At 39.6% G+C, this 22,853-nt stretch overlaps 1 protein-coding gene across 1 annotated transcript; it reads right to left on the bottom strand.

Annotated features, from left to right (window-relative positions):
• Positions 1–1,780: 1,780 nt before the first annotated feature.
• mmel1 (membrane metallo-endopeptidase-like 1) lies at positions 1,781–20,866 on the bottom strand. The gene is made up of 24 exons (XM_005943655.3): positions 20,681–20,866; positions 16,332–16,508; positions 15,914–15,958; positions 15,545–15,604; positions 15,253–15,414; positions 15,072–15,152; positions 14,553–14,648; positions 13,912–14,030; positions 12,889–12,954; positions 12,376–12,510; positions 11,991–12,080; positions 9,549–9,685; positions 9,353–9,446; positions 9,149–9,277; positions 8,472–8,570; positions 8,306–8,389; positions 8,130–8,233; positions 7,824–7,882; positions 7,553–7,672; positions 7,289–7,422; positions 7,097–7,162; positions 6,897–6,992; positions 6,344–6,420; positions 1,781–4,961 (listed from the first exon to the last, which is right to left on the bottom strand). Exons 2-24 carry the CDS (start codon positions 16,486–16,488, stop codon positions 4,862–4,864), a joined length of 2,310 nt encoding a protein of 769 aa, XP_005943717.1. The 5' UTR covers positions 16,489–16,508; positions 20,681–20,866; the 3' UTR covers positions 1,781–4,861.
• Positions 20,867–22,853: the final 1,987 nt, after the last annotated feature.

Raw genomic sequence — 22,853 nt, 5'->3', positions numbered from 1 at the left:
ATGCTAAATAAAACGTAATTAAAATTGACCAGAGTCTGTCATGATTCTTTCCTACTTCGCAATTCATGTTGGTTCACAGTTTCATTTGTACTCATATTTGTTGGTGACATACAGAAGCTCATCAGCTGGCACTTCCAGGACTTTAACAAACTTTGGGAGTGACCGTTCACTGTATGTCCATCCATATACCTTTGATTTTCTGCTGGAAGCTTTCCGGTAAAGAAAGAACAGAAGATGCTAACAACTGTGAACTGACAGCTGTGGAGCTTGCTCTGGAGGAGCACAGAGATTGGCTGAGAGTAGCCTTTTTTTGACTTTTGACGGGAACCTGGAGTGCATGGTCTTCACCAAATACCTGAACTCCTGCCAGTGTCGTTGACGTTCTCCTCTATCTTTTGTCCAGTCCTGTATGTGTTATTGTCAGTGATGGGAGTAACGGTGTTACTTTTTTCAGTAACGGGTTATCTAACTAATTACTGTTTCTATCGTTACAACGCCGTTACCGTTACTAACAAGAAAATGCGGTCACGTTACTATTTTTCAACAGACGGTTGAAGCTGTGTTCAGCTTACCGCATCTTATATCAGTTGCACGGAAGTAGCTGACTACGTAAGTAATCTGGGCGCTACAGCTTTAAGCAGCTGCGCGCGCTCCCACGGACTGTAATCACGATCACTTTCTAGCACAACACCTGGAGCTAAGGGGGCAAAACGATCGCATGAGTGCTGCTGTTTGACTGAGGAAGAATAAAGTAGTCATGGTAAGCCAATCACATGACCACTTAAAGACATACAAGGTGATATATATACCAGTTTTTAAATTGTGTTGATAGGCCACGCAAAACCAGAGTCATGATAAACAATATATACCGGTGTTTTTCCTGAATAGTTTCATCACGTTTACTGTCTAAGGACAGCGCTAGTAAGCACTCTCTGCTTATGACCAAAAAAACAAACAAAAAAGAAAACAGCCCCTTCGTGTTGGTGGAAAAATGCACCATGTCGACCAATCAAAAAATGATATGGCAACATGAGATTTGGTTGTTTAGGAAGAGGGGGAAGTTTTAGGAGTCACAGTGAGAGAGAGAGAGCAGAAAAAGAGTGAGTGAGTTTTGAGATGTGAGAGATTTGTGACGTTTAGCGTGTTTGGAGTGTGTAGTTAATGTGTCTTGTGGAGTTAGTGTGTAGTGTTGTGGATAGTTCTGTGTTGTGTGTCAGAACAATGAGGTGACTGCTGTCTCCAGGTAGAAACAGGAGTGATACACCTGCTGCTCTCAGACCTGCAGGTATCAGGCTGTGATGTTCTCCTTTATAGTGGACAGAAATATTTGGAGTGGCACAAATAATTTGTGCAGCATCTTATTGAATGCAGAACAGCTGATTGTTATGTAAACAGTTTGAATGGTTATTAAAAAGAAAAAGGGGGTAAAAGATAAATGGCTGCAAATAACTGTTGTTTGCAAAACTTGTGCATATAATTTTAAAATGGAGAATTTATATTTGCATTTAAAGTTCTGAAATATGATTCCTTTAAACATGTTTTTTGGTTGTTACAGTAAAAAAATATAACTTTTTCTACTCGGATTTTATGTTTTTTGTCTGATTTTAGATCAATTGTGTTAATACAGTATGTCAACATGAAAACATAACTGTAAATTCAGACACGTGAGGTTGTGCTGAAAAGAATGATACCAAACAAGGCAAAGTAAATAGTTTTTAAAGGTGAAATGTGGAGGGAAAATCAAAAAGTAGTTAAAAATGGCCAATTATACCCTGGACCCCAGAGGGTTAAACATTTTTTTAAAGTAACGCAATAGTTACTTTTCAAGTAATTAATTACTTTCAGAATCTTGTAACTCAGTTATTTTTTTGAAGGAGTAACTAGTAACTCTAATTAATTACTTTTTCAAAGTAACTTGCCCAACACTGGTTATTGTAGGGTCTACCCTACAATATAAAGCGCCTTCAGGCAACTGTTGTTGTGATTTGGTGCTGTATAAATAAAACTTAATTGAATTGAACTATCAGTGTTTTATCTCTCTGGTTCAAAAAACACTGAGAACTGAGGAATATAAAGACATTATCCTCACATCAGGTGACATCAGGTTCAAGCTAAAATAGCTGCACAGTGGCGAGTAGGTATCCTGCTCTAAGCAACTGTCCCGTCTCTTTGTCCCAGCTCTGCTTTCAACTTCTCCAGCAGGACCATTCGTCCCTCCTGCCTGTCCGCCTGCACCCTTTATCTTCTACATGACTGCTCCTGGTGGTCCACTATGGGTTGGCTGTGTTAGTTTCTGGCCTCCGTTGGGAGAAGATTCTGTCACAGCTTATTCAAACTCTAACCCTTCTGTCATTTCAGATCATGCTATTACCACCTGCCCTAGGATAACCCCTGCCTTTCCTGCCCTTGCAGTTACCAGTTCACTCAACAAAGTTATTTGTATCTTTCTCAGCGCATATATATATATATATATATATAGTAGACTGCAACTATTGTGATTATAGTTGATTTTGAGCCACATTGCTAGCTGATTTTCAAACATTTTTTTTACCCCCCAGTTGTGCCTCTTTTTGATTCTTTGGCAGGTTTTGTTTTTTAATTAACTTTTGCCAAACTTCACTTAGAGGTTTGCATCCTAACTTTATATTGTTTAGAAGATTTTGTCAGAAGATTTAAAAAAAAAAAATTACTGGTAACTATTTCGTGTTTCAAGGTTTACGGGGTTAAGAGACTTTAACTATTTTGTCCTTTGCTTTTTTTACCCACCTGAGATAAAGTTGGGTCTGGCTTAATTAAAATATAATACATAATGATTTTAGATACAGCCAGGGTTATTAACTGTAGCCAAGTGGGAAAATCTTTAAGTATATACAGTAGCTGTAATTTCTAGTAGACATCCTTGTGATTTATAAACGACAAAGGTGCTGAAAGGTGAATTTTGTTACCATTAGTCAGATGTAACTGTTTCCTCTTTGTTATTAAATGTGAAAATATGAAAATGAATACCTACATGTATATATTTTTAAAATGCATTTCCCAAAATGTCAAACATTTGTCTTTGAGATGGCAGCACACTGTCATCACTTAGATTCTGGGGAAAAATCTCTCAGTAATATTTCCTCTCCCCCCCTGTTTGAAACAACAGTTTTTGTTGTTTGGAGCATTGAGACTGACTGACTGAAAGTATAAAGCTTCAATATGCACATTCAATTTAGCAGCCTCTGTTGAGACCTAACAGTCGTGTTCAGTTAACCAAGGCCACCCTAACTGTGACCAGTGACAGCAAACATTCAAAACCGTCTGCGTGTGTGTGTTGTTTGTGTTTGAAAGCTCTCTCCAGCACAAAAATGTCGGCTTACGGCAGCCAGTGTCTCCATCCTCTTTGATTCTCCTGTCATTACTTGTTAATAAAGGTAGAAAATAACAGTCCTGGCCCTGGCCATCTTGTTAATGACAAGCCCCATTCTTCAGTGCGAGCTTGTGGATCAGCTACAGCGGCCACCGCGCTCCATCCTTTCATCTCATACAACACTGATCAATGCAAGATCAGAAGAAAACCACTTCATCTGCTGCCTGTCCAAGTGTATCTGAGGGGGTTTTCCCCTCATTTCAGCACAGCATGTAATTGGCTACGCCCCAGAGGCTAAATGTCTGTGTGAGTTTTCACTCATGTCGGAAAGAAAGCGCACAAAACTAAAAACCCAAGCACTATTTTGGGTTAAATGTGAACTTACAGATCTCACACGAGTAACATTATTTTATAAAATGAATGTAGGTTCACGTCATGTTAAGGATTTTGAGCTCAGCTCTTTAACCTCTCGGCTTCAGAAACACATAACAACTGGGGTCTAAACAGATTACAGTCAAAAGTGGGAGTAACCAATAATGCAACTAATATCAATGTCACATCACTTGACCTCCAACAAATCCTGGGGTTTTTTTCTCACGATCTAAGGAGCAGGCCACAGCAAAGTGTCATGACATACAGTACATGTATATAGTACATTTCCGTGGTAGAGTATTGAGTAACAATCATTTGCAAAATGTGGCAAAGAAACTTAGAAAACTGCTTAGCCAGCTTTGAAAATGTTAAATATTTATCCATGCCGTAAGTGTAAAAATGCTAAACGCAGCAGCTCCCTCAGAGTGTTAATTTAAGGTTAAAGCTGCAAAGATTTAACAGTCTTAAAGTCTTTAAGCAATTTGTTTTCATGTAACAGTGAATGACCAAACTCTCAGAGTGTGACTAATTCTTTTGTAGCTTTGCATCAGCAAAGCCGTAAGTTCTCATTTATTTCATGCTCTTCAGCCAGAGTCAGATTTGCTCACCATTATTCCTTCTGAAGTGGCACGATGTCTTAAAAACAGTACATCAGATGAAAGGCTACACATTAAATTACAAAAATCCACTTAAGATTTATGAGAAGAATTTGTTCAACAAATGCTCGCTGGGCATTTAAAGTCAACCTCATTAAGCCTTTCAAAAAGTCTCATCTTTTCCAAGTAGCCTTTCCATTCATGTGCCCCGATGTGGGACATTAAAAAAATACAAGTAAAAACAAAACAAAAGGGAACAACTGACCTCCTCATCCACAGACAATAATTCAAACTTGATAAGATATTCAAGCAAGTTTCTCTTTTACAATCTGCATGCTTTAAATTTAAGAACCTATGGAGTACTGAGGACGCCAGCTGTTTAAAAAACACCTACGGTACCATATATGCACGTGTCTGCATCATCACTCGGCCCCAAACATACTGGAATAAGTCATGAGCAGGATATCTCTGTGGGTTTTAAAGTACAACTTATTCTTTTGATTTGACTTGCCCATGCTAAGAAAACCAACAAATCTCAGGAGTTCTACCAGACCCGACACTTCAGCTCAGGGTTCATTGGACTGCCTTTTTGGCACTGAAAGGCTTCTGAGAAAGCTTCAAAATTCTGGAGCGATCCAAGGACCCTGAGGACAAAAGAAAAGCAGAACATCAAGGATAATAAAAGCTAAAGTATGTTGATGGTGTTAGTTCAGTCTCCAAGTACTCATTTGGATCAACAAACTGAGCTACACTGCACCAGTACTTCACGGATATATCCTTTGTCATGACAAGTGGGAGTATCAGGCTTATATTTTCAGTATGGAGAATCTTTAAATTGAATAAAGCAAAGCAGAGCTGTTCAGCTGAGGAGTGCAGCTGCACTCAGGCGGGAGGAAAGGTCATAAAAGGTCAGTCATAAAAGCACAACTATGAATTACAAAGTGCAAATAAGTGATAATTATACTCACAGTACCTCATTTTTTGAGCCACTTCCACACTTACCCGCAAGCTTTAACCATTTAACACCGACTGTATCATGTTTAATACATTTTTGAGACTTCTACGTCATCAGTGTGAGCCCATGCTCAAAGCTGATTATGGAAAAACATTATGCTGACACTTGGAGTGGGTGGATGATTTGGTTGTGGTTTTTAACAGCTTAAATGTGTCTGAAAACTTCACGTGGGTATGTGCTGTACTTAAGAAGTCATGAGGGCTCATAACTGTTGGAAAGAATGACGTGCAATAAAAAAAAGCTTTGATCTACCCCTATGTACTGAGAGCATGTACGTCTGAGAACATTCATACTATTATGGTAAGGTAAAACTGTACATGCCTTAAGTGAATATACTAAAGTTATTGTGAATTTTAAAAATAGATGAAACTCAAAACACTTTATATATGTATAAGTATTTCATATAGTTTATGAAATTTCCCCTTATGGGACTAATAAAGATATATCATATCATATAAATACATTAGATTTGTTTGATTTTATATAAAATAGCCCTGCTGACTGAATTTCCAGTGTTGTAAATGTATAAAATTTCCAACAAACATGCTTTAAAAAATGAAGGACTGCTGCTTGTAAAAAAGTAGGGTTTTTTTCAGCATAGCTGCACCAACACTTTAATTCAGCAGCATTTATTTTGCATCCAAATCTTTATTTAGTCAGTAAGATTTCTTCATTGGGTCATTATATAAAACAAAACACGTAATATTAATTCTGTTTTATTCAGTTTCATTTTTCCTCTTTCTGCTTTTCAGAGCTACATTATCACGCACTATGTATATATACATATGTGTGTGTGTTTGTGTGTGTGTATTTTTTCATATATACACATTTACTTCAGTGCTTTCTATAAAGATTTGATCCTAAAGTCCTTTTTCTCAGTGCAGAGAAATGACGCTGCACAGATCTCACATTTGAGTGGAGAGGAAGGACTTAAGGGTATGTCTGAGGTTCTGACAAAAATAAAATGTTATTAGTGTACCTCTGAAATTATTCCACACTAAAGCTTCTTACCTGTATTCTAAAGGACTGTGTGAGTCAGTCTTAATGGACTGGCTGGCATACTCAGGCCGATAAGCACCACACCATACCTGGAAAAAAATAATGCATTAGTGCTTTGCTCGATTTTTTGCAGACTTTGATTACTGCACAGGCTTCTCTTTGTATTAAACCAACCAAATATACTTCTGAATACTTTGTGTATTTAAAGTATTAATATCCCACCTAATAAATCAACTCTCAGTTTTTATATGTCCATTTTTTTTTTATCTCTTTATCTCAGTGAGGAGCAGGTTTTTTTTAAATTATTTGTACTGTTTTATTGTCAGTGACAGCTTTCTGCCTTTGCTTTATATACTGTGGCACCAAGATGCTCTTTACTTTGGCAGCTGCTCTGCCACACAGCTGCGTGTGTTGCTCAACAGTGATTTGCTTTGGGATTGCTTCACCCTCTGAACCCCTGAACCTCTCCTTCTGCTGCTCTGTTTACTTCACAGCGCAAAGTATCCACTGAAAGAAATGCTCCTTGTGAGCTTCGGGTTTTAGCTCATGTTCCCCCATTACTTACTTGGGCAAAGTTAAGAAAGAAAAGCTGCTTGTGATCCATGTCTAGACCAGGTAGACGAGGCTCTTCGCCCTCCATCTCCACCCACTTAAGATAAGCCTGTAAACACACATCCCCACACAGAAAGTTTATTATAAGCCTTCTGGAGTTTGTCACTGCTGCTGAAATAGTAACATGTGGGTTTTGTGCGTCTAACATCCAACCTGGTATGCTTGACGAACCCCTCCATTGTCTGCAATATTCTCCCCCAAAGTGCTGATTCCACTGATCTGCAATCACACGGACAAAACCATTCACACACAGCAGTGTGAAAACACTCATTGTGGTGCTCGCTTAATAAACGGTATTACAGCCAAGACAAAACATGCTATTTCGTACGTGCTGCAACTGCTTACATTTTGTCCGCCTGCTAGCTTCCAGTTGAAGTTGCCATATTGTTGCACCATGCACTGCGACTGCTCTTTGAAGTGCTCAGCAGAATAATTACTCCACCAGTTCAGCATATTACCATCTTGGTCAAAATTACGCCCTGCACGGAGACACTCATCATTGTCATTAGCTAGCAATAACAAATTTGAAATAAAAGGTTACTTAAAAACAAACTGCCTTCATCATTTCAGGTTCCTAAAAATATGACTTATCAGTCACCAGCATCTCACCGTTGTCATCAAATCCATGCGTGATCTCATGTCCGATAACCATCCCTATTCCGCCGAAGTTAAGAGCTTGGTGCTGATGCTTGCTAAAGAACGGCGGCTGCAGGATTCCTGCAGGGAACACTGGATGGATACAGGCAAAGAGGGAGTGAAATCACAAGTACTAGCAGTGCTGAACAGGCATGTGATTAGGAGCGAGAGTTACTGTAAAAAACATCTTTAATGTGTCAGAGAGGCTGCCGTTGGCCTTGTGTGATTCTTGTAAAGCTCTTACCAATCTGATTTCTGTTGGGTGAGTAGAATGCATTAACCACAGCAGCACCAATGATCCACCTGAGGTGTGACAGGCTTTATTAAGGCACATTTATACTTAATACAGCAGCTGTACAGCTCATGCGCAGAGCTCATTTTGCACCATGAAAAATGAATTTTAACCTTCACTTTTAGTATCCTTTGAGTTATTTTATAAGGACGTGGAGCAGCAGCAGTACATTCAGTGCACCCAGTACATTTTTAGATAGACAGAACTACATCTGTGTTTACTACATCTGAAACAGGACCAGTTGTATCAGTCACTTACAAGTCAGGATCCACAGGCTCTCTGAGCTTCTTCAGACTCTTGTGGGCTTCTGACTTGAGGTTCTCCAGGATGTTCTCAAAGTAGTGTTCTTCACTGAAATTTAGCTAAAAAGAGAAATGTGACACATCAATGATGAGAGAATCTTTAGAAAAACTAGAAACTAGGCTTTTACTTACATGGGCATACTCTTGGTCAAGCTTTTGGTTGCTCTCCTGCAGGATATGATCTGGATAGCCAATATGTTCCTTGATTGCCATGGCCTTGAAGTGATGCAAAGCAATCAGTATGATAATGCCAATCACCCTCTGAGGAAAGCAACAAAAACTTTTATTTATATTATACCTTTTCTCTCGCCTTCTCCTTTGAGGGAGTGTCCATCCAGCTTAACTCCTCCAGTGTTTCTACGTACGCTGCTTGGATCTTGCTGATGAGGTCACTCACCTGTGAACAAATGACAAAGACTGAGAATCTGAGTCCTGTACTAAAGGAGAAACTCAGAAAAAATATGCCAAAAAATATGTTTTGAGTTTACAAATAGGTCTGTCTAGTGTGATAAAAATGTTAAGCATGGCATAATGGAAAGTCTCATCCTATTTGGCTTCCTAATTTTGTGGCACTGCAGCTCAAAAATACTGCTAAAAAAGTTCAAGCCTAGACCGTAGAGCAAATTATCCATGTCTTTATCTTTTCCTGCATTAACAATTGTAACCTGCACCCCCTTTTTATTTTTTTTGTTTAAGTAAAGCTGCATTTAAGTAACTCAGCTGACTCAGCATGTATTAAAACCTGCGATAAATTCTAAATAAAGAAGGCAAGTTATCCCCATACTGTCTAATTCTTCCAAAGCATCAGTGCTAATAAATGATATGTACTTTTTTTTTTTTCCCAATTTGGCATTTAGATAAAAATGCTACAAATACGTAACAACAAAGCAGAATTTGTGTTTCACTTGAATTTAAACTCATTTTCAAACTTCTTTCTGCTGTGTTCGAGGCGGTTTCGGGGCCAAAAGCACTCACCATTCGTTTACTTTCTCCTGCAAAAGTCTCACGCACGTACAGAGCTCCCACTGCGTTCTCCATGCTGCTTTGGACATAACGCACACATTCTCGCCACCAAGCATCCTCGACAGTGGTCCCATAGAGAGTCTAACCACGCACAAATACAGTTATTTTGTCTTCAAATAAGCTCGCATTAGCATATGTTGTTCTGTTATGTCAAACCTTTCTGTATCGCGCTCTGGCATCTTTAAAGCGGCGGCTCAAGCTATTAACTCTGTCAATGATGAGTTGCCAGGTGAGGTAGTTCTGCATAGTTCTGCAAAGATTAATAGTTTTTGTTAAGCTGTGTTGCAGTGTATATTTTCAGTTATAATATAATCTTTACAGACTCCTTCTTGGATGACAGTCCAGGATTGACCTGATACTGTGTCTGGAGAGAACATCGTTCATCTTCTCAAGATAGGGAGAGCTATACACGACCACCTCCTCGTCCAACTGGACATCAATGGACACACTCGACAGCACACCTTGAATAAATCGTGTCCAGTTGAAACCCTGCAAGACAAATATATTATATTTTTAACATATTTAGTTTTATTTGTGTATAGTTATAATTTAATATGGTTACATGTTGTAGGCCCTCCAGCTCTCAGTTAATTTAGAGGGTGAGGGGTCACTCATAGGTACAAACTTTAAATCTTTAAAGATTTTACATCTCATTGGATTCAACTAAGATGGTTTTCAACACCTCCTTTGTTTAAAATAAGGTTGAACAATGGCTGATAAACAGTATTTCCTAAAGAAACATGTTAATTACTTATTGATTTTTGCTTTTTGACCAAAGCCATACAAACACTGTGAATTAACTGCATTTATATGGTGCTTTTTACTGAAAGCACACACACACACACACACACACACACACACACACACACACACACACACACACACACACTGAAGGAAAGAACAGGAACTTTCCTGGGATTCAGTATCTCGCCTAAAGAGACAGGCAGATTAGAGGAGCCATGAATCAAACCACTGACTTTCCAATAAGTCAGTGTGCTCCTTTCTTATGTGAGTATTTGGGGGATGCTTATGAAATGTTCCTTTTTAACTGAATAACAACATTATTTTTTTCTGCCATTTTTTTGTAACGTTTCTAATTTCAGCTATCAAATATGGCCCCCGTGTCGGTCGGTGTCCAAAATAGCCACCATGCACAACAAGTTAAAGTGGTACCATCAATTACAATGTGCAAGGTGTAAACATTGTACAAGGCGTCATTACTCACAAAAATAACACAGCAGATTTTGAACACTGGCCGCTTGTTGTGCACAGGATCCAAGAGATGTTTCCAAAGGTCTCTTTTTCTGTAAATACTTTCTTTGCAGCTACATAAGTATCACATGTAAGAGTCAAAAGCATTAACCTGAATAATTCTGAAGCAATGCTGCCTTATTAACCAGCAGTCTTGCGCTTGTTAACTGCCATATGGGCTTCTTGTTGCAGATTTTTGGAGAAATATTTTGCATTTTGGGAACTTTTTATGCAAAGCTGACCTAACTAGTTGCCGGTTATATCTTCATATTTCCTGTACAGGAAAAGGGTCATCGATCTTCTTCCTAACTCTTAATAATAAAAGGAATGAGGTGATTTTGCAAAATTTAAAACAAGGCATATAAATTGCATTTACATTTCAGAAACTGATGTTTTCTCATAAACAGTACATGGAGTCATGTGAAAAAGAAAGTTTTCACAGGGCTTTTTGCAGTCCTATAAACAGCTAACCACACCCCATGATTCAGTAGCGTGTACAATCGTTTTTAGCAACAATAACCTGAAGTAATATTTTCTGGATTTTATCTGTCTCTCACATAACTGCTGGGAAATTTTGACCCACTTTTCTTTACAACATTGCTTCAGTTTATTGAGGTTTGGAGGTAGTTGTTCATGTGCAAACACATCATTTCATTGGGGTTGAGGTCTGTACTTTGAGTCATTGCAACACTGTGATTTCTTATCCATGTTCAGTTATTTTGCTGGGGATTTGCTGCTGTGTTTGGGATCGCTGTTCTGTTTCATGGCACAAAGCTTTAGCTTTCAGAAACTTGACACTACAATACTTTGGTGTTCAGTCAGCTCAGTGACCGCAAGGTATCCAGGACCTGTGGCTGCAGAACAAGCCCAAATCATCACCTCTGTGCTGACAGTTCGTATGAGGTGTTTGGCTTTTACCAAATGTGGTGGTTTGATCCCATCTGTCCATTGTTGCATTCTTGAAATTGGCCTTTGTCCATTCTGGACATTGTCTGAGAAGTCTTGTGGTTCGTTCAGATGCTGCTTTGCAAACCTAAGCTGTGCTATCATGCTCTTTTTAGAGAGAAAAAGGTTTTCTCTTGGCAACCCTTCCAAAGTCTTTTTGCTGATCTTACTATCACAGATTTTTAACATTTTACATGCTAACTGAGTCCTGGTAGTTATTATGAGGTCATCCATTTTTAGTGAAGTCCTATTCTGAAGCCTTAAACCGAGCATTTTGGGTGTCGACGTCTTGGTAAATTGGAGAGAAGAAGAGAGGAAGGGAACCTGAGTGGAATCTCACCCTAAAGCACACCCTGCTTTATCCCATTTTTAACTACAATGAGGCCCAAAATATTCAAAAAGGTCAGGCTTTATAAAGTAAGGCATTAAAATTGTGAATGTGACCAAAGAGTCATCAGGAAAGGCTTTAGTGAGTTTATACATCATACGAGCAGTACGATCATTTTCTTATAGACTTCAATGCAATCTGACTTTTTGTAACCAATCAGAGTGACCTGCCTGCACCTCAATAACAAAAATGAAGTGAAATAATTCTTACATTAAAGGTGTATGTGCTCTGCAGTTCACCAAGTGCCATCTTGTTGTAAAGAATGGTGACATCTTGGCGTTCCTCTGCTGGTGATGTAGCCTGTCAGGCAACAGGAAGGAAAAACAAAAAATCTAAACTGATTTGTTTTTTTCTGTTATATAGTCACATTTTGCTATCCTTTCATCAGCAGAGTCTCATTTGTTATGCTCCTAGGAGGCATGAATTTGAAAAAAGGGTGGTTAAGAGCTTGGCTGATCTCCTGGTTCCAATATGTATTTGTCTGATTCTCTCATTTACTGGAAGCAGAGAGGAGGTGCTCATTTTTCATCTTGTCATTGTTAATTTTCCTGAACCTCGTTTCACAATTCCATTTCCTGCTGCAGCTGGCACTCACATTGGCGATGTCTGTCTCCAGCTCCAGCACTTGCATCATTTCCTCCCACACTCGGTCGTCATCTTGAGTCAAATTCCTGTCCTCTCGGGTTATCTTTGCAATGGAAACCATGAAGTGTAGGTAGGCCTCTCGAACCTGTGGTATAGATTAAATAAAATTTTGAATATATTAATTTTATTTTAACAAAAGCTTAGAACGAATATTCTAAGTATTATATGAGTAAAAAACTGCAAAAGTGAAACTCAACAGCACATTTTTTCCCAAACCAAACTGGCTGTTATTCAAGATGAGATCTCACTATGAGCAGTTTTCATTGGACTGCAGGTTCCAATAGATCTTTAGTCAGATACTAGCTTTTAATATTAATACTTTTCACCTCCACTGAACTGTGATGGAGGCAGATATCTCATGCATTCATTTTTCAAAATCAAATACAAGAGAAGACATCCACATGATTTCATGAAGATAACAGTATGTTTTTTATCAGGGTTTGAGTGAAATGTTGCGTATCACCTTTTTGTAGTTTCCATCATTGAAGTAATAGTCTCTCGATGGCATCCCAAGCCCGGGCTGGTCAATCTAAACAAAATATAAGAATAAGGACAGCAATTAAACACTTTTTCATACCAATAATCCATAAAATACTTGCAGAGATGTGTCTTTAACAGAATGATAATCAAAAATCCGCATGCTAAACTCAATTATCTGTCTGACTGTCAGATCTGAAGACGTTTCAGAGTTCAAGATATTAAGTCTCTCACTGGGAGTGACCAGAGCGGACAGAATTAGAAATGAGTACATCAAAGTGATGGCTCAGGCTGAGTGGTTTGGAAACAAAAGTATGCTGGACAAAAGATGTCAGATATAAAGCTGCCAGGCAGAAGGATAAGAGAATGACCACAAAGAAGATTTGTGGATGTAGAAGGAGATGCAGAGGATTGATGTCATGGAGGAAGATGTTAGAGATAGGGTGATCTGCTGTGGTGACACCTAGAAAGACCAGCTGAACAAAGAAGAGAGAGGTCTGTCTAATTTATTGGGTACCATTAATTTCATAGCAATCCATGAGCAATGAGCTGTTGAGATGTTTTAATTTTAAGTGAAAGGATGGACTGACTGACAGAACAGTGCTGCCATTCTTCTGAACAATGCTCTCTAATGTCTCTGTAAACACTGAAACACATTAATGGGACACACTGTTGGACTGGGAGACATGTGTCTTCATTACGATGAGTGAGTGATACACTGTCCTTCGGTGCAGAGCACTAAATCCTGCTGAAAACCTACCCCTGTTGGAGTACCATTTGCCAAAAAGTAGCCAGTCAATTCAAAATGTTATTCATCCTTCTTAAGAAAAGAAACCAGACAAATGTCTGAGTACGTGTGATTAGGATTGAGTCAATGAAGGAAGTTGGACAGATTGTTCGTTTCATTAGTTTACGGACCTTGTTGACAACAGCAAATGTCAGGTTTATCTGTAGTAGTTGTATAGCAGCTGTCATGTACTAATTGTGCCCAGACAAAATGTTTTCTCACATAGATAATATGGCGCTGAGAGTCCCGATCGTCCGTCCACACATACATGTCCAGCACAACCTTCTTGTGGAAATGAGCAGTAAGTGTTGCCAGTGTGTCCTCAAAGCTCCAGGCTTCCTCTGCAAAATAAAAAAGAGAAATTTGTACTCAGTTTAAGAACATTTATCTAGCTGTAAGGAGCTATTCAGCATACCTGGCTGCAGAAATCTCTATGCCTCTGCTGCACATTTTCTGGGCTCGCTTTGTAAATCGGTGTGCGCGGATGCAGCTATGCGTGGCTAATTCTGTTTGAGCCACCATCCATGATTACATTTAATTAAAGTGGCAAGAGCCAGGAGCACGAGGAAGAGGGGACTATTTAAAGCATCCTTCACAGTCCTGATTGAGGACTTGCTCTTCTGCCCACGCATCACTCTCCCAAACCCCACACCTGACTGCTCGACTGAAAAGCCTCGACCGGCCTCTTGATCCCACCAACAAAGCTTATACGCAGCTATTCACTGAGAGCAAATATAGCTGCACAGGCTCTGCGTGATGTTTTTGAGAAAGAACAGCACTTGTTTGTGTGCCGGTGTTACATGTGCACACGTGCTTGTTTGTATAGAACAGGCAGGAGGCATTAATCAGAGTGTGATTTGTACCTGTGGTGGTGTTCCAGTCCTCTGACGCCACAGGCCAGTCACCGATACTCTCAATGAGCTTCAGGAGGGGCTGCGAGTCACGCTGCTCTATGAGGCCTGCAGGGAAAAAAGAACAATCTCAGTTGTAGAACATAACAGGAACATTATGGTCTCACTACTAAAAGAAATTGCGCCATGTTGAGTTCAGACCAGCAGCAGGCACCTACACTGCTCTGAGATACAAAGCTATTTATTCACTGACTCAAAAGGCAAGTTTTCTTAAATAAATTTCCCAGTGACTCTAACAGGTTACTCTAGCAAACGATTTTATGCAATTTAGCCAGGCCCATGTTGCATAGCAGAAATTACTGGTATGCACAGCTGGTAAGTATTAAATATTAAGGTCTTAAAAAGTCTTCAGTTCAAGCTGGGGAACCCTGCTGATACCCCGGCTGTGGAAGGCTGACTGATATAATAAACAGCAAACAGTTTTTTGTCAGTGTATCTTGTGCTCTCTTGCCCCTTTGTAGACAGCCTTACTTTCATTCATGCAGGAGCTGTAAAGGATTTTGGCCTTCTTGATGGCATCTCTGTCCTCTTCACTGACTGTCTCGAGAACACCTGCAACAACCAAACACAAACAAACATTTTCTGTCTGAAAATGTTTCACCGAAATACTGCAGCCCACACTGACCCACACTGAAGATTTCACCCAGCTGACCTTTGAGGACAATCTCCAGCTTGTCTCGCAGAATGTCAAAGACACTGTGACGGGAACTGGTCTCCGGAATAACATGTCGCTCCAGCCAACCCCCACAGGCATACTGGTAAAAGTTATCACAAGGCTTCACGGACTCATCCATGTTTTGCAAGAGCCGGGCAGCTTTAAGATGTCGGCGAGGAAAGAGAGACATAAGAACAGTGCGGTGAAAATCTCACAAGGCAACTGAGGGAGGATGATAGTTTCAAAATTGTAAGAGCAGGAGAAAAAAAAGAAAAAGCAGATTTCTCACCTGCGGTAACACAGTCTGCAGTTGTACACACATTGCTGGGGTTGGAGCGTAACAGCTGGCCTGGAAAAATCAGTGCGAACAATTACGAGAGAACTCTTTGACAAACTGTGCCCCAGCTGAGAGGGAGGATGTTGTTGTGTGAAGTTCAGACCCAATTTTAAGTAGCCTAGATCTGTAGTCTGTGCGAGAGAGGAAATGCCTGTGTCAGCAGTGACTGTGTTCTTTCACTTTTGTGTGGCTCTGCTGATCAGGCAGTAAAAGGAATTCCAGTATTACAGTGTCTTTCAGAGGTGCAGGCTCAAATATGACACATGCCATCCCGCTCATCCCGCAGTGTATTCTGTGTTGAGCTTAGAAGATTACACTTACCCTCACCTGTTGAGCTCCTGGACGCGCTCGGCCTGCTTGATTGTTCTGAGTCGGATGCAAGAAAAACGATCGAAACATCAGACAAACTCTGCAATCATTTATCATGACTTTAATAACTGGGTTGAGTGGGTTGAATGATATTTTTAAACAAAAGGCCATCAGACAGAAGCCAGTTGCATTTTCCAACTTAATGTTTACATTTTTGTGAGTGACATTAAACATTAAACTTTCTACCAAGGATATCTAAAAACATACACACATTATTATTGCATAAAGATGACCATTTTAAAAAATACTTCCAGGATTATTTCATGTGTCAGTTTTGCCTTGATGTTACAAACAAACAGAGTAGGGAGACGCATGCCATTACTACTGTAATATCTGGATTTTTCCACGGTGATCGTAGCAGAGCATTTACCTTTCATAGCTGATGTGTAGAGGACTACAAGCCCGGCCAAGGCACAGCTGACTAACAGGAGCAGCACAGACAGACCGATTTCTGCAACAGTCCAGCGACGCTTTCCGGGTTTACTTGATTTCTCCATGATATCCATTTGGCTTTCGGATTTTCCCATATTCCTCCTAACTGCCGGCTCTGTAGGAAAGACACTGTTGGAGTGTGGGATGGTCCAGGCACAGAGCTACCGCCGTGTGTTTTTGCATGTGTATGTGTGTGTGGGCTGTGCAGTGATCCATCGGTAAACTGTGCCAGCTGACCTGCAGTGAGTGAGCTTCAACTGCCGAACACCTACAACAACTTCACTGACATGAGTTTCACTGACAGTGAAACTGTTGGTCTTGATGCACGATGCGATTTATTTTTCTTTTCTAAAGTGACATAAAATGTTTTAGCTCAGGTTTTTTTCTGTAGTCTTTCATTAAGACTTCTGAACCTGTTCAATCCACAAATAAGGTTTTGAGATTTTCTTTACACAGCTTAACAATATATTATAAACTTAATAAAATCCAAGTAGCTGGAGAGGTTAAAGTGCCTTCGATCTTTTTATTTTATTAGAGGAGGAGGAATGCTGAATTATAAATATGGAGAAATATAAATATGGAGAAATTACTCTGCTGTTAATATTTAAACTGAAAAGGTCACCATGTGGGTAATGAGTCTTCATCATGCAGACGGATGGGGGGAGATGAAAAGTTTTGGTGTGATTTAAGAGACAGTAACTATGAAAAAAATGTCAAAATTATGTTTCCATTTTGGGTACTTTTGGGTACTTTAACCCCCCCCCCAGTGAAACTGGTGGATATCTTTATCTCTTAAGTCCTTCAGAAAAAAGTCGGCGGCACAGTCCAAAACAGTAGGTGCTTCAGTTTAAGCAACCATGTGCCAAAATGGAGAGGAACCACAGGCATAGGTCAAACATTGTTGCTATAAAAAAAATAAACAGACAGATACGAAAACTGTGCTCGGGGCATCTTGGCCTTCCAGTAGAGCCAAACGTTTACCTGGACACCTTAGATACACAGGTGTAAATGATTATGTGTCTCAGCTGTCCACTTGTGGGCCCATCACCCTCGACACATTTTAAGGCCAAGTGTGAGGGTCAAAGACTTTTTTGCAGAAGCCGTGTGGATGTGTTGTTGTTGTCTGTAATTTGGATTACACAATGGATTTCTGTAGCTTTAATATGTCAGCGGGAATGTTTGGTTGTTAAATATTTTTCTATAATCCTGATGATTCTACAGAGGTTGGTCTACATGGTTTAATACTTTTACTATATTCAGCATATTTTGTACTGTGTAGAAGATCATTTCACCGGTGCACCCTTATCGCTAAGGTCCATATGTTATTAATCTGGCAAGAAAAGAGTCACTGTGCATCGAATGCAACGCTCAAGCTGAAAACAATTTAACAAACAGTTGAACATTAAACTTGCCTACTCTGTTCATTGTTTTTTTTTAAATGCAAGTATTTGGTCCCACCTTACAGCCCCACACACATGCACACTGAGCCATGCTTTACTTCAAGGGAGCTAATTTCTATGCACAATAATTATGCATTTGTGAGCACAATATTGCAAATGAGCATTTGTGCAATGGACAAAACAACAATCACCCGTGGCTTTCAGCAGCATTGCTTTGCATCTATTCACTCTGCAGCACCTGTTTCTTCCATAACCATTCCCATTGCCCTATCATTAGGCCTGACAGGGACGGGCTGTAAATCAGAGGTTCACACTGCTGTGGCCCATTAGCCCTTCCTGATGAATACTCATGGGCACATATCTGGCTCTATAGTGATGAAGAGGAGGCAGGGGCTTGTTAAAGCTTCACTACCAGCCGCAGACTGTATCAGCATCACACCGCATAGAAACACCCTCTGAGGCTCAATCCTGACAAAGCGTTAAAGACCGACCTCATATTATAGAAAACTGTTCAGGAATAATGTTCAGTCTGTTGTGACGACACAAGATTTACTGCTCACTACAGGGACTTATTTACATATTTCAAATGTTCTCAGACAGTCTCACTGAATATTAAATCCAATGTTCATTTCCAACCAATGCAAAACTGAGTTGGCATAAAGAAATGGACAATAAAGAAGCAAAATTCATTATTCTTTACAGACTCCTTTTCTAATAAGACAAGAAACCTTTAAAACCATCATGTATTATTTTTGACTGGTCATTTTAGGAAAAGCTGGTTAAAAGTTGAACACAAGGATGTCACTTTTAATTTGTACTTCACGCCATTACGGAAACTGAGATATTTCTCAGTGCTGATTTGTTTGAATTAGTGCATTTGAGATTTTAAATTTTATCTTATAGATGAACAACAAGCAGATGAGTGTGCGCAAGCGCATGTGCTTCACATGCACTAAAATTAAATCAGTGTTGATTCACTCAGCATCTGAACCGTGCTCTGCCAAGATGTAGCCTTCTGAAGACACCTGTAATTGGCAAGCGTTTCCTATTATAAATTCGATTTTCTAAATCCTATAACCAGACCCTAGAGGAGGTTCAGGAGTCCAATTCCTTCTCAGACCACTTTCTTTATCATGTGGGAAAAAGTTGTCGTTTATTTTTATGTCCAGTGAAGCCAAAAACATATTGCCTACCTCCGGCTTCCATCTTTATTCCTCAACATGACCAAGCAGATGGTTAGGACAGGCTCTTTGTAGCCTGAGAGACACAACTCGGGATAAAAGAGGACCAAAAACACTCATCATTGTCAGTCCAGCGTATTGATTTATCTTCATTTTACCAACTATAAAGCTGGCAACACTTTTAAGAGACGGCATGGGCACCATGCTTGAGGTTTTCAGATGTTCAGCAGATTGAAAAAAGACATGTTAAACACATGCTTTCAAAGTGAGATGAATCAGCATTGTCACTGACTCAATCACGAGCTTTTAGCAGTGGAGGACAACTTGCGTCAGCTGTAGCTGAGATCCACGGAGTTTTACTTGCTTTTTAAAAGAAAGGCAAAAAAACACAGAAGTAAAATGGGTGCTGAAATTTAGGTGGCTGCTGAGTTGGTAACCTTGATAACCTTTACTGAAGTAGGGCTCAAATAGACATAAGCGAGCAAAGACAAAAATTTTAATCAGCCAAGAGAGTAAATATTTCCAACTCTATCATCAAGATCACTGATCGAGATCGTTTCCTTCTCTCGTTGTTGGTTCAAATTACTTTGTTTAGCTGAGTTCAAAGGCTCACATGGCTACCTGGCCGGTAATCATATTGCTACTCATAACACTGTGAGATTACTGTGCTCAATGTAGCGTAACGCTAAGCCTTTATAAGCACCATGTAAAGGACTCACAGCTCTGAAACTCCCTAACTGCAGCAGGCTTGTCACATTTTCAATATTCCTGAGTCCATCACAGTCTGTCAGTAAGCTTTTAGCAAGGCAGGGTAACACTGTCTGTCACAGCTGAGATGGCATTTCTATTTCTAGGCTCCTTTGTTTGATCAGTTAAAAACCATGCTGAAATTACGATATCATATTTGAAGATATTTGGCCAAAGAGGGTAGGAGAATAGACAAGAGCGAAGAGAATAAATGGTATAGCTTATTTAAAATATATTTAAAATGGCAAATTATAAGTGCAAACAACTTCTACAGGCTATTTTGTTAATACTACGCATGCATATAAAAAGATATGGGAGAACCAACAGAGATTAATGTGTTTAAGTTAGTGGTACACTCTGTCAACAGTGAGATGAGCATTTAAGCGAAAACCAATTCATTTGTTGAGTGACATTGCAGATCAAAAATTAAAATTCTGCTAAACACTTTCAGATTGATTTTAACTCATTTCCAAAGGTATTCACGGCAGCTTTGACATTAAAAGCTAGAAAACAATAAAACCCAAAAGTATCAAATACAATCTAACAGTCAGAGATTCAGGGTCTCCAAAATAAGAGCCTTTCTCTGTAAGTGGGATCAATCTGTGCTAAAGGTCTTATGGAGTCTTTGTTTTAGGCACGTTAATATTATATGCGGCTTTGTTCAGTGACTGGTACTGTTTTGTACAAACAAAACAAGGATTATCAGGTCAGCCAGCGATCTGCACACTTTCATAGGCGTTCATTCTCATTCCCTTATTTTGCCCTAAACTTTGTGACGGTGCCATCTACGTTTTCCCCACAGCAATGTCTTAACAGCTTAGTGTTTTGAATCTGTCCTGGGACCACTCTGCTGCTGACCTGATGCCTGAAGGCTGCAGCTTCACAGGGTAACTTTAACCACTTTCACTTTGGCACTTGACAGCAAACAGGAATGCAATCTAGAGGATCCGGAGGCTTACCTTTGTATATGGATGGCAGAAGTCCCTGAGCCGTTCCCCCACAGCGTGCTAATATCTCAAACACCCCTGCTGAGCATCCACTCAGAGCTGGTGTGTAGAGAAATGAGTCTGTGCTGCGGGTTGAAGGAGACGTTATCCAGTTCAGTGTGCTGCTCAGGGAATGAGTGAGGCAGCCGAGAGGGAGGGAGAATAAAAGAAGGAGAGGATAGAGGGAGGGAGAAAGAGGAGGCAGATGGGAGGTGATAGTACTAGATTGTTTTTGATTGCATGACTGTGATAAGAAAAAAAAAACGCACATCAGGAACAAGTGTGTGTGTTATGAAGAGCTGAGGTGTGTAGCTGAGGGGTCAAAAGGATATTGGTTGTGTTACAGTGAGCATCAATTTCTTTTTCTCACTGTGGAGTGTGCCCAGCTGCTGAGCGGAAAGACCAGAAAAATCTGGAAAGCTCTCAGAGAGATAAGACAAACACGTCTTCAAAGCCCTCTGCTAACAAATAATCCGGCACACACCGTGTGTTTAAACCTATTTTAGCTGTTTTGTTCTCATCCCAGCAGCCACAAACATATGGATCTATACTACTCCAGTCATCATCACTACAAGCACCACTCACCGCTGATCCTCCTGTCACCCCTCTCTCCCCTAGTGTCCAGGAAAACTTAACTCCAGGGAGCTCTTAGATGCCTATGGAGAGCCTGATGGGGATACCTGGCCTGGTATCAAATCTAAATGGCATGGCGCCTGGGCTCATTATCAGCCTAATTAACCACACTAATAAGCTGATAATAAAGAGAAAGTAATGTGTTTGGCTGATGATCATAGACTCCCAGTCAGGTGTTGTTGCTACCCAAGAAATTGACAACAAATTTAAGGATCTTGATCAAAACTAAAAAATATAAAAATAAAGAGCACGTGTTGTTGAAAATGCACTCGTGTGTTTATTACTCACATGCAGCATCATTTACATTTAGAAAAAGGAATTGTGGAGAGATGTTTACAAGTGCAAAGCTGCAGTCATTTAGCATGACTGATGGAGTGAAACGCAGCAGGGAGTGGAGATTTGAAACTGAGTTAATAATTTATTCATAGATTTTATTTAGCAGGAGAATGTTTCCTCTCCTATAATGTTTCTGCAAGACTGCAATCAATTTATTTCAGTATTGATCCTGAATTTGGTCATCAGTCCACTGATTTCACTGATTTCATGTAATTAAGGCTTACAGTGATAGGAAATGATCAGACTAACTTTAATAACCACTAAAAAGTAGAATAACTTGTTACAATTTAAAAAAAGAAAACTACACATGGATTTTAAACACAGTTTGAAACATATTCCCAAGACATCATCATTATTATTTATTAATACTTTAATGTCGGCTCTACAGAGAGATGTGTCTTATTGCATGGTCCAAGTGTAATTCCTGCAGGGGAGGTGCTGAGATGTATTTCTTACTCACAGAAACAGGAACATGCAATCAGGCATAAAAGTGTTAGGTCATCGCTCTCTGCTTCTGAACTATGAAGTCATCCCACAAGGACCGAGCTAAATACACACAAAAGCAGAGGACTTGCACAGATGCTCATTTAAGTGTTACAAAGAGCTGTGAAATTACTTTTTAGGCAATAAAAATGTTGCTGCTTTAAAAGAAAGGACTTCTATTTTGTTTTTATGTGTTTCAACATATACGAGCTTTAATTCGGAGTAGGCAAACAAAAAGCTTTGGTTAATTTGGTTGACCTTTCTTTTTTCTTTTTTTCTTTTTTCTATTTTGCCACAATTCAAACAAGCTGCTCTGCTCGCATCAAGTCTTTACTTTTTTCAACGTACTTTTTACAATTCCACGTATTGCATGTCATATACTGAAGTGCAGAGTTTACCTGCGGTTTTGCAAGAGTCTTATAGCGTTTAAGTAGGCAACCTGAAATTAGATTATCGGAGATTTATTTGCTGTAAGACCGTTTGTTCTCGCGCAGGCCATAAACAAATACTGGACTGTCTTGGTGATTAGTGGATCTGAAAAACAAGCTTGAAAGCTTTTTAATTAGGCTATTGTTGATGAATGCTACTGTACGTATTTGATGGAGAAGGCTGATCTACTTTGCTAAAAAGCTTTTGCCAGAAAATGGAATGTGTGCTCAGAAACTCTCAGAGTGAGGCTAGAAGGATGTTGTTG

Source organism: Haplochromis burtoni, unplaced genomic scaffold (assembly GCF_018398535.1).
Source record: "Haplochromis burtoni strain Fernald_Lab_line unplaced genomic scaffold, NCSU_Asbu1 Contig_378, whole genome shotgun sequence".
In the NCBI taxonomy this organism is placed as follows: Eukaryota; Metazoa; Chordata; class Actinopteri; order Cichliformes; family Cichlidae; genus Haplochromis; species Haplochromis burtoni.
This window is presented reverse-complemented; position numbering and strand designations above follow the sequence as displayed.

What these genes read in the sequence shown, in the direction of transcription:
- mmel1 (XM_005943655.3), bottom strand. Translation starts at nt 16,488, where the DNA reads ATGGGAAAATCCGAAAGCCAAATGGATATCATGGAGAAATCAAGTAAA. An exon ending in CAGGAGCTCAACAGGTGAGG is followed by an intron (nt 15,605 to 15,913) that starts GTAAGTGTAATC and finishes TGATTTTTCCAG; the next exon opens with GCCAGCTGTTACGCTCCAAC. An exon ending in GAGCCTGTGGATCCTGACTT is followed by an intron (nt 7,883 to 8,129) that starts GTAAGTGACTGA and finishes GTCACACCTCAG; the next exon opens with GTGGATCATTGGTGCTGCTG.